General features: G+C 37.6%; 1 protein-coding gene across 1 annotated transcript; it reads left to right on the forward strand.

The window, feature by feature from the left end:
* The first annotated feature begins 3,817 nt into the window (after nucleotides 1-3,817).
* Nucleotides 3,818-6,875, forward strand: LOC121775579 (protein FAR1-RELATED SEQUENCE 5-like). The gene is made up of 4 exons (XM_042172680.1): nucleotides 3,818-3,827; nucleotides 4,441-5,176; nucleotides 5,590-6,232; nucleotides 6,435-6,875. Exons 1-4 carry the CDS (start codon nucleotides 3,818-3,820, stop codon nucleotides 6,873-6,875), a joined length of 1,830 nt encoding a protein of 609 aa, XP_042028614.1.
* The last annotated feature ends 11,399 nt before the right edge of the window (nucleotides 6,876-18,274 follow it).

Here is an 18,274-nt window from a genome sequence, read left to right on the forward strand (position 1 = left end):
CAGTACCTGTATATTGTGGGTGTAGTGTACATTGAGTATATTTTGTATACTGTATGTATGTGTAAAGGGTGTTATTTATTTTTTGTAGTGTGTTCAGTTTGTTTATTTGTGAACGAGTGTATATTTTGTGTATAGTTTAAGTATGATGTACATTATATGTAGCGTGCATCTATGTTTGCAACGCATGAATTTTGTGTATAGTGTGTGTAGTATGTCTATAATGTATGTATAGAATGTGTGTTGCATAGTGCGTGTTTTTTTTGTGTAGTGAGCATGTGTGTTGTATATATATTGTGCGTGGTGTATATATTTTGTGTACAATGTGAACTTTGTGTTATGATGTATAGCATGTATATAGTACGCAATGTGTATGAAATGTGTGTTATTTTTTGTTTAGTGCGTAGTATGTTCATTTTATGTAGTGTGTATGTATGTTTTATTAATGTTGTCTTTGTGTATTTTATTTACACTGGGGTTAATGTTTGTAGTATGTGCAACGTATATATAAATTGTGTATTTTATGTGTGCATGGTATTGTGTATAAAAAGTGTATTTTGTCTATATTATGTGTGTAAAGTGTGTTATTTTTGTATAGTGTGTTTGGTATGTTTATTTTGTGAATTGTGTACTAGGGTGTATTTTGTGTATAATGGGTGTGGTATGTGCAGTCCATTTAGTTTGTAGTGTTTTTTTTATCTATATTGAGCATGTATTTTATCTATAATGTGTTTAATGTTTATAGTATGTGGTATGTATGTATAAATTGTGTATTTTATAGTATGTATAATGAGGTGGTGTTTTTAGATTGTTTGTATTCTCTTTATTTATTTTGTTTATAATGTGTATGTATAGTGATTGTTTAGTATGTATGTGTATAAATGGGGGTATTTGAGTGGTGTAATATACTTTGTGCTATGATGTATAGTATGTATACCGTATCTGATATTTTTTTTATATTATGTAGTATGTTTATTTGTGTGTAGTGTGTGCATGTGTTTTATTTATTATGTTTGTGTATTTTATTTATACCGTGATTAATGTTTGTAGTATGTAACACGAATGTACAAATTGTGTAATTAATTTGTGCATTTGTTGTGTAGTGTATAAATAGTGTATTTTATGTATGTATTTGTAGTGCCTGTGCTATGTGTGTGTAGTGCGTGTGCTATGTGTGCGTGTTTGTTTTATTTGTTGTATTTGTGTATTTTATTTATACCGTGTTTAATGTTTGTATAATATAACACATGTATAAATTATTTATTTTATTTGTGCATTTGTTGGGTAGTGTATAAATAGTGTATTTTATGTATGTATTTGTAGTGTGTGTTCTATGTGTGTATGTATGTATGTATGTATGGATGTATGTATGTATGTGTGTGTGTTATGCTTGTGTTTTGTATGTTTTATTTATAGTATGTTAAATGTTTGTAGTATGTGCCGCGTATATATAGTTTGTTTAGAATATTTATATTTAGTATTTGTATAGTGTGTATCGTGTATTTTGTCTATATTGTGTGCTAGTGTTTATTTTGTATATAATGCGTTTAGTGTGTATAGTCTATTTTATTTATATTGTGTTTGAACAATGTGTTAGTTGTTTTATATGTATTTGTTTAAAGTGTGTATTTGTGTAGTTTTGGTAGTGTATGTGTCTTGAGTACAGTATGTGTAGTGTGTATTGTGTATTTTGTCTATACTGTGCACTAGTGTGAATTTTGTATATAATGCGTGTAGCGTGTGCTGCCCATTTATTGTGTAGCCTATTTTATTTATATTGTGTTTGTATATTTATTTATACGGTGTTTAATGTTTATAGTATGTGTGGTACGTATGTATAAGTTGCATATTTTATATATACATTTGTTGTATGGTATATAAATAATGTTTCTTGTGTTCGTAATTGTAGTGTGTGCAATGTATTTATGTATGTTTGTAGTACAAGTATTCTACGTATGTTTGTGTATTTTATTTATGGTGTGTTTAGTATTTCTAGTATTAGGTGCGTATGTATACTGAGTGTAGTGGTTTTATAAGATTTATATTTTCTGTATATATTTTGTGTATAGTGTGCATATGTATAAACTTTGTGCGCAACTTATAGTGTGTGCTATGATGTATAGTGTATATAGTGTGTTGTGTGTCATTTTTTTAATAGTGTGTAGTATGTTAATTTGTGTATAGTGTGTGTGTGTGTTTTGTTTATATTGTGTTTGTGTATTTTATTTGTACCGTGTGCTGCCATTTATTGTGTAGTCTATTTTATTTATATTGTGTTTGTATATTTATTTATACTGTATTTAATATTTATAGTATGTGGCACGTATGTATAAGTTGCATATTTTATTTATACATTTGTTGTATGGTATATAAATAATGTATTTTGTGTTCGTAATTGTAGTGTGAAATGTATTTATGTATGTTTACAGTACATGTATTCTACGTATGTTAGTGTATTTTATTTACAATGTGTTTAATGTTTGTAGTATTTGGCGCATATGTATATTGAGTGTAGTGGTTTTATAAGATTTGTATTTTTTATATGTATTTTGTGTATAGTATGCATGTATAAACTTTGTGTGCAATGTGTAGTGTGTTATGATGTAGAATGTGTATATAGTGTGTAGTGTGTCATTTTTTGTATAGCGTGTAGTTTGTTTATTTGTGTATAGTGTGTGTTTATTTTATTATTGTTGTGTTTGTGTATTTTATTTATATTGTGTTTAATGTTATAGTATTGACCACATATGTATAAATTGTGTATTTTATTTGTGCATTTTTATGTAGTGTATAAATAGTTTATTTTATATATGTCTGTAGTGCGTGTTCTATGTGTGCATTTGTGTATGTTGTGCATGTGTTTTGAATAGTTTATTTATAGTGTGTAATGTAGGTAGCATGTGACATGTATGTATAGTATGTTTGTAATATTTGTATTTAGTATTTTGTGTACAAAGTGTGTAGTGGTTGTTTTATATGTATGTGCTTAAAGTGTGTATTTTGTGCGGGCATTGTGTGTATTTTGTATATATTGTGAGTAACGTGTGTTATTTTGTAGTTTGTTTGTTATGTTTATTTTTTGAAATTGTGTACTAGGGTGTATTTTGTGTATTATATGTGTAGTATGTGCAGCCCATTTAATGTGTAGTATATTTTACTTATACTATGTATACTGAGTGTAGTGTGTGTGTATAGTGGTGTAGTTATTGTGCACTTTGTGTGGATAGTGTGTGTATTTTATTTATATCGTGTTTGTGTGTTTTATTTATATTGTATTTAATGTTTGTACAGTATGTGCCACGTATGTATACTGAGCATAGTGTATTTATCATATTTGTACTTTTGTTGCATGTATTTTGTGTAGTGTCTAGTGTTTATTTTATACTTTACACATATATATATATATATATATAGAGAGAGAGAGAGAGTTGTGTTCATATCCTTTTCCCATACTTTCTCCTTTCTCCTTCTTGATCTCATGAGTTCATTTAATCAAATCCTATGGTCTAAATAATTTGCTGAATTCATTAAATCTAATCATTTTTTAATTTGAAAAGGGCAAAATAGAGAATCAATAATGTGGGTTGTTACAGAAAATTCCATGATTTCCTCCCTCGAGGATCTGTGCAGTTTCTTCAACAAATTTGATTAGGATTCGTTATCTTTCTTCTCCATCACTGCACGATTCTGTCGTTTCTGTCGCCCATCGACAAATTAAATTTCACAGCGTCGACGTCTTTGAATCAAACTCATACAGAATTCGATTTTCAAGTAACTGTTTTTTGTTGGCTTTGCATCACCTGTTGATTTTTGATTAATAATGGAAGAAGGTAATCCAGCGTTGACCGGTCATGCTTATTGGTTCGGATGTTGTCAATTTTTTTGCAAATCAGTCGCATATCCCAAACGATAGCAGGAAATTCGTTTTTCATTTTTTGCGTGCCTCCTTACGTTTTTATGGAAACATGCTTCGACCGTTTATGATAATCAGGTTAGGGTTCATTCATTCCCCTAGGGTTGTTCATTCCTCGGACCTAGGGGTTTAGTATTGTATGATGCATTCACATGCAGTATGTTGATTTTTGCCTTGACTGGGGATAGGTTGTAGCATGGTTTAAACAAGTTTGGCAGTGTTCCAACTTGTTGGGTCTATGGTTCATTCATTTCCATAGGGTTGCTCAATTATGGGGGCTAGGGGTGTGGTATAGTGTGAGATACAAAACCTGTACGTAGGACCGCGAGTTAGAGCCATCCTTATAGCGTGTGGTTTCATATTGGCTTGTTAGTTAGATTAAAGTGTACATGTAATGTATAAGTATAATTGTATAATGCACTATATGTAATCGGTAATGTACAGTATATGTCATCTAATGCTTATTAAGCTTAACATGTGTATTGTTTTGTGGTTATAAACATTTAGCGTTGTGCCTGAATGTTCTACAGAATTAAAGCCCGTTGTTGGTCAGAAGTTCCAATCATTAGATCTTGTGTTCGCGTTTTATGATGTATATGCCCGCGCTGTTGGTTTTGATACGCGCAAACAAGGGATGAGGAAGGTGGACGATGTTACAACGTGGTATTATGTCGTATGCAATAGGGAAGGCCAGAAGAAGTCTAACGAGGATGACCAATTGAATGCACGTTCTGGTTTCTCAATGAAGCACCGAAGGTTATCCAGGCGCCGTGGTTGTAAAGCGAGTATATCATTCAAGTACTTCTCTGAAAGAGGACATGCATGTTATATAGTACAGGATTTCAACGAGGTTCATAACCGTGATATGGTTGAGTCAGAGCATCAGCATTTTATGTCCATTAATCGTCCTTTGGATGATGTTCATCAGAAATTCATACTTGATTGTTCAAAAGCGAATATTGGCCCCATACTTACATTTAAGGTGTTGAAGGAAACTCTCGGTGTGTTTGACCTTATCAGTTGTACGGTTGGTGATATTAGGAATGTTTCACGGGACATCAAAGCATACGCACATGGATTCGATTTGCAAATGGTGTTGGATGACATGGCTAAGAAGAAGGAAATGTCCGAGTCGTACACATATTACTACGAAGTTAATGAAAAAAACCAGTTGGTTACTCTGTTTTGGTGTGATGGTTTGATGAAGAGGAATTACCACATGTTTGGTGATATTGTAGCCTTTGACTCCACGTATAACACAAACAGGTACACACATTTTTGCAGTATTATGTGCATTATAATTATGTTTCCATACATTACCATATGGTAATAGATGCATTATTTGCCTGTGATTATCCTATACTTTTTAATATTATTATGTGCATTATAAGGATGTTTTCATACATTACTAAACTGTAATAGATGCATTTTTTGCCTGTGATTATTTTAATAATGCATTAATTTGTGATTCGCATGTATTGTATGATCTTCACTCCTTTCACGGGAAAGGACAATCATAGAAGACCTGTAACTTTTGCGGCTGGATTGGTGTGCAATGAGAAAACAGGGGCATTTGGCTGGTTGTTTAGGGTTTAGGGCATAACACCGAAGATGTTATGCATGGGCATTCAGACATTTCGTTGAATGCATGGGCATAACACCGAAGATGATCATGACAGATCAATGAGAGCAGCCATTGAAGAGGTTCTAGTTGGCACGCGACACCGATGGTGTATGTGGCATGTAATGCATAAGTTGGCCACCAAGGTTCCAAATAGGTTGTTGAGGGATGACGATTTCAAGAAGGAATTTAATGCATGCGTGTGGTCAGATCTCCTTGAGCCCGACGAATTCGAAGAGGAGTGGAAAAGAGTTGTGGAATGTCATGGGTTGGAAGACTTTGACTGGTTCAACACATTGTACGAGTATAGGCAATTCTGGATACCGGCATTGTTTAGAGATTTTCCTCTGGGTTCGATGATTAGGACTACGTCCATTTCCGATTCGGAGAACAGTTTCTACAAAAAAATTTTGAAGCCACGTGCAAACATAGCCGAATTCTACCTGAATTTCAACCATGCTGTTGAATTCCAACGGAACAGTAGAACAACCTTAGACTACCACGATGCCGTTGTTTTGCCCATTTTGGCCACTACGTTATCATTCGAGAAACATGCTTCAACGCTATACACCGATACTATGTTCAAGAAAATACATGAAGAAATCGTTGAGGGTAATGACAGATGTCGCGTGCTAGGTTTTTCTTTGATAGAATTTGTTGACACCTATAAGCTTAGGGACAGCAATCGCAATTCGTATTCGGTGACACATGATAAGAGTGATGATTCATACTGTTGCGAATGTAAACTCTTCGGTAGGCATGGATATTTGTGCAGTCATATCTTTTTTCTGTTCAGGAACAATGAATAAAAAAAATACCAGATAAATACTGCCAAAGCTGATGGATGAAGACTCTGTTAGCCAAGGCTGTCCATGGGGAGTTTTATGATGGCCTTCCTACCAGGTCTCTGTTGTTGACGATTGGCAAACTCTGTCAAATCAAGGCATTTCGATGTTCTACAGTTTCCTTCGGCGATTTGAGGGGGACATTGAAGTGGTTCGGGCATTTGTAGGTGGTGTGGAAGAACTTGGTAATTCTCTTCAAGCTGGGAATCCTACAACGTTCGCATCTGAAAAAAGGCGAATGATTGAAGAGTTTTATGGTATGGTGCGCCCTGAAGTTGTTGAGGTCCATCCTCCAAATGTTGTCAAGACCAAGGGGCACGCAAGCAGCTCATCGAGCTGTCTGATTTCGAAGATAGAAAAGGCTCTAAAGGATGCTAGTAGGCCTCTTAGATGGTGTAAGGCATGTGATGAGATGGGCCATCATGACTTTAGAAATTGTCCAATGCTTAAAGAGATGGCGATGGAGAAAGAGTTGGAGAAGGGCAAGCGTCCGACTTGATGTATTTTGTGGTTTTCTTTAGCGGGACTGTCTTATGTTTTTCGTTGTTTTTCGTATGTTGTGCTGTGTTAGACTGTTATATTTCATTACACCGAACTAAAATCAAGCATTGATGGTTTCTATAAAGTCCCTGTTGCACATTTGTCAATTACAGTTCGTTATTAGGCCGAGCATACACAACTGTAATCATGGAAGCAAATAATGCTATAAAACAAAAACATAATGCAAAATACTAATATAATAATGCATATAATAAGGAACATAAAATTCACTAGTTTATAATGCCTACAACATAATGAAAAAAATAAAACATAATGCGTAAAGAATGGAAAATAATGTACACAGTAAATCAAATAATGCACACCTGAATAATGCATTTATCCATTAAAGCGCTTCGTGCATTTGCTTGGTTGGTATTAGACATATTACATAGCGTGTATATGTACGGCTTGGTTGTTCATTATTAAGTTAATAATTTTGTAAGTTATGCATATTATTTTCCTTGTATTGTTCATTATGAATAAAATACATGAATGTATATGCATTAGTCTCTACCTATTTGCCATTATTATGTAGCGATGTTTCATTAGTTTGTAGCATAGAACAAATACACGAGTTGTGTCATTGTAAAAATTCATAATACATGCACATGCATTTTGTTCGCAAGAAGCATACTAGTAGATGTTCGACTAATTGCACTGTCCAAAATCAGTTATCCAAAAAATTCGAGAGTTCAAATAATTCATTGCTGCCATTAATTGTCCCTTCAACATTTGTACGATGCTTACGATAAATCACTCAAGCCCGTATTGGTCGACCCAATGTTCAAAGTTGAACTTTGCCGGCTTCTCTTTCCAAAAACGCGTGGCTTACTTCTGGTTGTCACCACCTCTGGGGTTGTAAACACAGGTCAGGAGAGTCTTTGCAAATTTGATGCGGAACATCTCCAAGCTTTTTGTTCCATTTGCATTAAGCCCACGCTCCCAGTCCTTCTCCCTTTCCCCAAAATAAGTTTCCATGTGCCGCATTATGTAGATACCGGCCTCGACAGTGCAGTGGTTGTTCCTCCAAGGCATGGTCACCACGTGGGTTCTGCATTTTCTAACCTGCGTTGTCATTTTCGGAACCTTGAACCAGGCAAGTGCTTCGTGCTTCAGCAAGGAATTTTTTCTGTACAACAAAAGAAAATTGTGCAAGTCTTGAGTGTAATGTGCATTCTGTTTAATATATTGCAGCTTATCGTGGTAAACATATTACTTACCAGAATCGACGGTGTCTTGCCATACTTAGCTTCGAAGGAGCCGTGTGGTTCTGCCAAAATGTGGTCTATAATATTCATTTTGACATCTGGCAAATCAAAACAAATCACGTACTGATGCATTGCACCCTAGATGGGGAAGAACATCTGCACATCGACATGTTAGTTTCATAACACATGATACATAACGTGTAAATGTTATTCAAGCATATCGCGTGTTGTACAAGTTCAATCAATTAACCGAGATAGTAATTTTATTCAAACATATACTGGAGTTCGGTTGTATTCCTATTTGCTCATGTAGTTATATATTGAAAAAAACTTAGGACATAATGCACAAATCTACAATCCGTAATGTAAAGTTACAGTCAAATAATGCAGTAAGACCTAAACTTGAGAAAAAGTTTCAACTTAAAGAGCAATAATATACAGATTCGGTCAAATAATGCACAAAGCAACAAGCATTTACCATATCATAGTTATCCCATTGAAGGTTTCCCATACCCAGCGCTTCTCCGAACAGTGTGGTCCAGAACGTATCAAATTGCCTCTGCTCAATCCATTCTGCTGGAGTGTCGACAACGGTGTGCTTCTGAAATTTATTTATTAAACTAGTTACATATTTTTAATTATTTCATTAATTTGTACATGAGATTATAACTTAGATCACTCACGCAAGGATTTGTGGAGAAGAAGAGCCTTGAAACAGTCTCCGGGGCTTTCAGCTTCTCCATGTTGTTCAAGTAAGAAGTCCAGGTGTCTACAATTGCCGGGCTGAACATGTTGAAGGGCGCAAAGGATTGGAACTCACCCTGCACTGTTTCCCTGAAGATGTCTTTATAGACAATGGAGTCCCTGAGAGGCATTAAACAGTTAAACAACAATGAATGATGTGTCAAAGAGCACAAGAGCAAAATTACCAAACCTACTTATTTTTTTCTGCCGTACTTAGTACCCAGTAATAGAGCTCCTTGTCTACAATGTTAGCCTTGGCTGTTAGTCTAACAGCCCGCTCATTGAATGGAGACCTGGCAGCCAGACATGCCTTGTTGACTCTAGATGCTGCCACGTTCAACGCATATACATGGAAGTGTGGATATGTAAATGATATTTTCAACAGACTTGAGCATACAAACAGTCCATTAACTCTGGGAATCAGGGACAACAACAGCCTCATGATGCATGAAACAATATATTTAATCCATATCAATATTTACATAATGAACGGTTTCTATGAAGTAATGAACATACAAATATTACATTCACTTGCTGACCAATGTATAACAGCAGCCATACAATGGCAAAAAAACGTTGTATAATGCATTGATATAACAACATAATGTACACATTCAATCAATTAATGAACATACAAAATTGGTATTCACCCATTGACCCATGTACTGTATCAGGCCTACATTGCCTGCAACATGATAATACATTCACAATAATAGGTAAATAATGTACTCATTCAGTTGAATAATGCAGCCAAGTTGAATAATGCAGCCAATAATTTTGCAATCACATAGACACATGGTAAAAATCATGTTTTTTCGACGGAATACACTTCTCCATACCACATCTCCGGACTCCTGTTGTATCCTCTTTCCCTTGCCTTGGACGTGTGCAACCACAGTTGGCACAACCACCTCCTTTACAGTAACACCCGTTCCAGCTTCGTCAATAACAGGGCCCTTATCCTTAGATTGAGGTGGTTTCTGTTTATAGAAAGTAAAGGCCAAAAAATGCATGTTAACAGCTTCATAATGTACAATTACATGCATATAATTTTATTTTCCACTTATACCTTGGGATCCAACGACTATTTCCCCTTCATTCCCTTTGGTGCGCCCCCCTTACTTTTCTGTTGTGCGTTGTCATCCTTAACCTAAAATAAGAAGTCAAGGAGAACGTTATGTTAATGCAATCATGACATTATATAATTCAATTTATGTATAAGAAGTACACACCTTGGCACTGCCCCCTACAGCTCCACCACTCTGTCCTAACGCCCCTGACTTTAGGGCCGCGGTCGATGACTTGCTTTTCCTTGTTGCCCCGGTACCACCTACGTCTGTCCTAACCACAATTGGCAAACGACCAGCTTCTTCTCTTGAAGTAGTCACCTGTGCCTTATTGTAACACAATTATAAACATTTATTAACGAAAACCAGTGACAACACTCAAGGATATGTATCTGAATGCCTACCTCAGTAGTGCTCCGCAATTCCCCGCCAGGTGCCAACTCTGATGCCGGGAGTTGTTGTCCAGCAACACCCGCACCAGTTTTGATGATATCCGGGACATCATAAACAAATGGCTCCCAGCACAGAAGCACTCGTCATCTAGCAGCTCCACTGGAATTTGATTGAAATCGTCCACCCAAGCCGAAACTGCGCGGGCCATCAGGGCGCTTGAAGCGATAAATTGTTTTTGGAAACTATACGCCTTGTTCAGGCCTGGTGCTGCTCGCTCTCCTCTGGTATCCGATTCCAGCCTCCTTCTTTCCTTTTCTTCCAGCCATTTCTCCTTATCCAGCCATGCTTCCAGCCTCCCAGTGCCGTATTGGCCATGCTCCACGTCCTCCCATTGCTTCATGGCCTCTGCCGTCCAACCCTTGATTGTTGGCCAGGAACGGATTACCCGCCTTCGACAATGAACCACCCGGTCCACATAAGCACCCTGACAATAACAACCGCATAATGAAACAGAGCAGTAATGCATATTAATGAAGACATAATTCTGAATCAACGGCAATATAAATCAAGCAATGACAACATTTACGAATTTTGTAGAAGACAATAATTGTAATGCAATTATTACTGCTATATAATGTACTCAAAATACTGCATAATGTAGGAAAATGAGCATATAATGCATTTATTAAAGCGCTTACCACCAAAAAGTAGATTGGCCCGCTGAAATGCACGCTCTGGCGGTTTGCCCAGCTGGGGTATGTGGCCTCGACCACGGACAGGACGTAACCACACCAGTTTAGGTTCCTAATTTCATCGACATCGTCAATGAAATGCAGAATCTTGGGCTTCCAATGGCCATCGGCTGGAGTCTCTATCAATGCATTTTCAAGCATGAACATAAAAAGCTTCTTAAATTCCTCGCCCCCATCCACCTGCTGCATCATCAACTAGGCTATGTCCTTTGGGGTCATTTTAAAACGACCCTTCCCACAGCGAGCAGCAACTAGGTCGTTGAAAGTGAAGTTGCTTTGATGTTCCAGTGGGCGTGCAATGGGTGTTCGTCCTCGAGGAAACCCCAACGTCAGATGGACGTCTTCCTCATCGAGGTCTAGGCTTCCACCCCCCGACAATTCAATCTGGCATCGAGATAGATTAAACGCGCTGAGCACCCAGTAAGCCAAGTACCCTAGAATCTCCTTGGCATCAAAACACATAATTGACTCAAATCCAATTTCCGCGACGACTTCCTTTTGCCGCGGTGTTAGACTCTTGATGCATGCCAAAAACTCAGCAGGGGTACGTCAACAGTACAAATGATCGAGCTTTCTACCCTTATGTTTTTTGTCCTCAATCTCATTTTGAGCTGAACTAGTTGTTGCTTCTGATAGTCGTTCGCGGAATTTCTGCGCGATACCCACAGGCAGGATATCATCGACTGCCTCTTCGATGTCTATCCTTAGCTGCTTCGACCCTGTCCAACATAGAATGTAATAGCATACATATTAGTTACATAACGTGTATACCCTAATCATGTTCACAATAACTCTTTAATCCATGTACAACATTAGACACTTGATATGGATTGTAACAGGTATATAATGCACAAAAATAGGTTTCTAATGTACAGATTCATTGAAACAAATCACATATAAATGTGTGCATTCGCACTTTGAAGGCTTCACATTATCAATCACATTATGTATAAAACATGGTAAATAATGCATTCAAACATGCAAACAATGCACTGTGCAAATCAGGTAATAAACATACAAATAGTCCATTCACTCTTTGACCATATACAACAACAGTAACATGCATCATGAAACAGGAAATATAATGCATAGAAAATAGAAGACATCACTATAAATTCACCCGACCTCATATGAATCTAAATTTTGGTCACTACACAGAAGACACATTCAAGTTCATCCATACAAATTTTCACACTGAAATCACGTCATTTAGTCAGCCATATCAAATACTAAACTCTCTGGTCGTAACATAAAATTTCTGACAGCACTGCGCAGCTCATTTATAAAAATTCACCATAAATTTATCCAATGCCCAAAAAGGCTGAAAATTTTACACGACTCAGAAGACACTTCAAATTTTCATATAGTTCAAGAATCACATCATTCAGAGGTCATTTGGTCGGTCAAACAGAAAACGAAACATTCTTGGCGAGAACACAAGTTTCTGGCAGATTTGCGCAGTCCACTTCAAAAATTTATTAAAAATTCATTTTTCAACAAAAAGGGCTGAAATTCACACGCGACACAGAAAACACCTTGGAGTTTACTCAGGAAAAATTCCATAACAAAATTCGATCGTTTGATTGGTCAATTACAGATCAGAAGCTACTGGTCGTACGCCACAGATTTCAGGTTCATAGTTTCGAAAATAGGGTTTTCCTCTTCCATCGAACAAACACCAATTTTTCATGCTTGAAACACACAAAGTGTAACGCCCCACTTTTCGAACCCTAATTTTGGAACCCTAAGACGTTGCATTTATTGCTTTGATTGTCACGAATTAAATGATGAATTGTTATGTGATTGATTCGATGACCTAATTTTGATTTGACCTAGTCAATTTCGTTGATTTTATGGCGTGGCTTAAATTAATTGATGTGGAATGAAATATATTACGGTGAATTATATTTTTAAGGGGAGTGAGATTTAAGATAGAATCATAAATAATTACCTTATCCTTTTATTGTGGAAATATTGGCCACTACCAAAATTATTGGAGAGGAATTCTATTTCTTGGATTTAATTATTTGTTTTGGGATAATTATCCAAATTAAATCCTAAAGCCTAATTACCTTACTTCATTCTTGATAAAAATCGGCCCCTATTATTTTCTTAGGGGGATTCGAAATCCCTTAATTTGTAGGAGAAGGAAATTATTCATTATTTATTTTGATCCCTTAATTATTTCTTTCCATGTTTTAATTGGAATGTCCTAGCAAATCTTTCCCTACTCTATTTTATTAAAGATTTGGAAATTATTCCTTGTGGGAGGAATATTTCACACGCCTACTATCATATTATTTGGGAGGATTTTTATTAATTTTCCTGCTCTGTATTATTTTATTCTGCTCCGTGAAAACACCAAATTTAAATCAAAGACTAATTAAATAGCCATGATTTTCGAAATATCCTCCTTATTTCTCCATCAATTACACGCCAATTACCTCCATCAAATCTCCCCAAATCTCTCACATCTTTATTGTGATTATTCTCCAATTATTCTCTAATTAATTGGGAGATATTCTATTCCCTAAACTCTATAAATAAAAGACTCCTAAACCCTACCTCAAATCACACGCCTCCCACCTCAATCACACGCCCCCTCCCTCTTCTCCACTCTCCCACACTTGTTCTTCTACTCTACTCAAGATCCTTTCGATTTTTCCAAGAGATTGTTGAAGAAGCCAGGTTTTTATTCGTTCCTACCGTTTGTTTCGTCCAAGAGAGGTAAAAATCAGACTCTATTCTTCATTCCTCCCCATCTAAACATTCTTTGACTCCCTCATGCATGTAGAGAGTGTAGGGATTTCAAATCTAAGGGATTCAATCGGTGGAAATTTGTGTGTGTATGTTTGATTGCGCTTTGAATGAATTTGTTTGATGAATTAATAAAGCTATGGTGAATGATGAATGATGTTATGAGAGCATAAGTATAAGGACCCTTTTGAGCATGTTTGTGTGTTAAACCCATGAAAAGGTTGATTTTGAATAAATAGGGATAAACCTTAATTCGAATTTTTAAAGGCATGAAAAGCTGTAAGTTCGGACAGTATGTTCCGACATGCATTTTGCCGACCAAATGAACTCCGATTTGATCGATTCATTTTCCTGAGTAAATTTATTGATGTCTTCTATGTTGTGTGTAAATTTCAACTCATTTGGATAAAAGATGGAATTTTGGTGAATTTTTAAAGTTGACTGCGCATTTCTGGCAGAAAATGTTTTCTCGACCAGTGGGTTACGTTGTCCTTTTTGACCGACCAAAAAGGGGTATTTTGATATAAAATTTAAACTGGAAGTTAGTTGATGAGTCTACTGCATTTTGGTAAAGTTTTAGCCCCAACGGAAGTCGGGTAAAATTTTAATAATTTTTATAAAATGGTTGCGCAGTGCTGCCAGATTTCTATCTTGACAAAAACACTATGTTGTTATAAGTGAATTACTTGATTGATATATGTGATGACATGATGCCTGGTTTGCGGCCACATTCCTTGTCATGTATTGGCAGATATGGTTGATGACGATGGGGAAAAATGATAGTCGCTATTTTGAACAATGGAAAATATTTTGGTGCCTCGGGCCTTTATAAAGCTCAAACCCCGATGGTTACCTACGTATGGCATGATAATATGTACTCTTATTTAAAATGTTTTCGGCATGAGCCACTGAGTATTTTCAAAAGTACTCAGCCCTGCATATGTTTTTTCTCTATGTGCAGGTTGAGCAGCGACGAGCGGTTGGTGGTGTTGAGCAGGAATTAATAATAAACTATGGTCGTTTTAAAACTCCGAGTGTCGTCGTGTCTTCACACATGACGTCACTCTTCTCTTGGATGCTTCTGCTGTGATGTTTGCTTTACATACTTTTTATTTAAATTCAAAAACTGTTTCATTTGGGATATTTGCAAACTCGTTACTTATTTTGAATAAATGCTAAACCCTTAGTCATTTACTTGTTGAACATAAATACTTTTGGTTGTTTAATTTATTAAACTTAAATTCTTGGTCAAACTCTTGTTGAAAACCCTAGTCTTCTATGCCTGTCCATTAAGCCCCTTTAAGTCGCGATCGCCCGCTTTTATTAACCCTAGGGGCGGTCATGACAGTTTGGTATCAGAGCCTCAGTTCTTTCCGCTCTGGACCCAAGAGTCTTTTTGAGTCAAAATCTGTGCATGTGTAATTTGGCTAAATGATAAACATCGGAAGCTCAAACACCACAACTCGTCCCTGCCCAACCACGAGGAATGAGGTAACAAGTATGTTGATGGAATTTTGATATGAACTGTGAAATGTTGGGAATATCGATGGGAATATTACTCTTGCATGAATGAAAGTACTTCTATGGGGATTTGAGATTATATATCATGTTGAAAATTTTGATTGGAATATGGGTTGATGAATTGATATGATGTGAAATGGATATTTGCGCTTATGCCGAGATGACAAATGTTGTTATGAAAATAAACTTGTATATGTTACTCGAATATGCGTTAAACCTATGAGTTGGATGAAATTTTATGATGATGCTTATGCGATTACATTGTCAAACAATATCTATGATGGTGAACTTGAGCATGCTACTATACCTAGTTATAAATTGGTGCAATGAATGCAAAACTTTGCGATAATAATGAACGTAGAGATGTGAAATGCTTAGTGCAAGGCAAGTAGCCTATGGGGAAGTCGGCATGCTACGACTCGACGAAACGCGAAAACACACGAACCAATAACCTTGGAATATTCAAAACTTTGACAAGATGCTACTTACATACCTAAATCTTTTGCTATACATAGCCATCTTCATAGGCATCATGTTCTCAGCATCTCTTTTGAAACTTAAACCCCATTGCTTCCTTCTATCGTTGGACTGATGCTGAGTTTTCTTTGTTGCCCCTTTAGATGGTCCATCAGTATTATGCCCCGATGCGAAATCGTTACTCCAGCAATAGGGACCACCCAGTTGAGCGCTACCAAGACTACGAGTGGGATGGGAAGCTTTTCCTTATGTCCTATGTCACCGGATTTTATGATAAGTGGATGAACACCTATGCGTATGGGGGAGCCACCCATCACGAGGGGATCCAAAAGCTCATCCACACTTTACCACCGCCTTGGGACGAGTGGACCGCTCAGGCATCTCGGTTTTTCATATGGTATAGCCCGCCTGACTACACCGCGGGGGGGTGATTTGGTTGGCCTTATAGAGGTGCTACTTCCGGCTATGACAGCTGCTTTTGACGGACCGCCACGTGCTCCACCTCCACATATCTATCCGCCTATTCAAGCCAGCTTGCGAAGGAATCGCTGCGACAGGGAGCCACATGTCTCCCGTGTTCCTAAGAGAATGAGACTAGGGATACGCGTTTCAGCCCCTCTAAGAATCGACAGAGAGGTCGATGGGATGCCCGGGATAGTACCTCCACCCGTAGGTGCCGAGGAAGAAAGTGAGGAAGAGGATCCCGAGGAGGAGGAACCCGAGGAGGAGGAGGACCCAAATAGAGAGAGCGTTGGAGAGACCAGGGCGAAGGAGGATAAGGATGGAAAAGATTAAACATAATAATTCTAGAATATTTTATTTCGATTTCCCACGTTTTTTTTTGATACTTTACCGTTTTGCTTGACTCTAGTTTTTCTCTTTCCACGTTGTTTTACCCTTTTGTTTTGATGATGATGGAACTAAGACCTCTTGGAGGCAACGTTTGATGATTCTATGGAAATTTTTGCCTTTTGCTATTCTATTGTGCAATAACTTGATATCATTTCTTATTGTTCAAACTGTGTGATTACCTTTTGCTATACTACATTGTAATCATCCTTTTCCTAATTGCACAATTATTTGTGACATACTATCTTTGCTACTCGATGGTACAATTGTTTCTTGCCATAATTTGAAACCATCCTAACCATCTCATTATACAACTGTCTTTTGTTGTCCTATTGCACAATCATATCCTACTATCGTTGTCTTTTACCATTCTATTGAAAGCCTATGATTGCCACTCTATTGTACAAATTGTCTCATATCCTTTACTATCTTGTTGAGCAATCACTCATTTGCTACCTCGCGACGCAATTGCCTCTTGCTACACCATTCGGTGATTGCTCTCTTGCTATCATTTTATGCAGTTATATTCGATACAGTGTCTTGCAAAAGCTCCTTATTATTCTATGATGCAATTCCCTTTGATTTCCACCTTTCAACTATACCACACAACTATTCTTGGGATTTCGAATAAATACAATAATAATTCTTGTGATAAATCAGAATGCCGCCAAGACGTAACATAAGACGTGGGAACCCCGAACCTACCCCTAAGGTGATGAAGGAGAGTGTGACGCAACCCATCCCTCCACCACCACCTTCTCCACCTCCGGTTGACCGTGAGATCGTAAAGTTGTTCTTAAGTCAGAAACCTCCCGTCTTTGATGGAATGGGGGAGCCAGCCACGGCCGAATCTTGGATATGCTCATTAGAGCGCATTTTCGCAATCTTGGGGTGCAACGATAGAGAACGAATGACTTGTGTGACCTACCAGCTAACCGAGGCTGCCGACTTTTGGTGGGACACACGGATGAAGACAATGCCCCGACAGCAAGTAGCGGGAATGACATGGGAAGGTTTCAAGGCCGAGATGTATAATAAGTATGTGCCCAAGAGCTATCGGAAAGTAAAGGTGGTAGAATTCTACAATTTGACCCAAGGACACATGACTGTGACCGAGTACGACCGTGCACTCAACAACATGACCCGGTACGCACCTGAACAAGTTGATACCGATGAGAAGCTGGCCGAGAAGTTCCGTGAGGGACTACGGCCAGAGATAAGGATGTCGTTGGCTAGTCGTGGGAGACTTCCCTATGTGGAAGCACTGGCCCTTGAGCTTGACATTGAAGCAGCTATGCCCAAGGAGCAAGCGAAGGAAAACACTACTTTTGGCACTACCTCCACCACACCACTCCCGAGAGAAGCGGAAGTGGGAGGGAAACAGAATCCCATATGACAACAAGAGGTATCAGCACACCCAGAACCAACTGCAATATGAGGGAGGGCAAAACTCATCTAACCAGAGAGGGGACTTCCAACCCAAGCCACCCCAATGCAACGTGTGCTCCAAGTATCACTTTGGAGAGTGTAGAATCCAGAGCACCGCTAAGTGCTTTAACTGTGGGGAAGCGGCCACTTCTCTAGAGAGTG

This window comes from Salvia splendens, chromosome 2 (genome assembly GCF_004379255.2).
Source record: "Salvia splendens isolate huo1 chromosome 2, SspV2, whole genome shotgun sequence".
Classification (NCBI taxonomy): domain Eukaryota; kingdom Viridiplantae; phylum Streptophyta; class Magnoliopsida; order Lamiales; family Lamiaceae; genus Salvia; species Salvia splendens.

Excerpts from the sequence above, each read along its gene's own strand:
- LOC121775579 (XM_042172680.1), top strand. Across the intron at positions 5,177-5,589 it reads TCCACGTATAACACAAACAG|ATCAATGAGAGCAGCCATTG; the intron begins GTACACACATTT and ends TGATCATGACAG. Across the intron at positions 6,233-6,434 it reads GCAATCGCAATTCGTATTCG|GTCTCTGTTGTTGACGATTG; the intron begins GTGACACATGAT and ends CCTTCCTACCAG.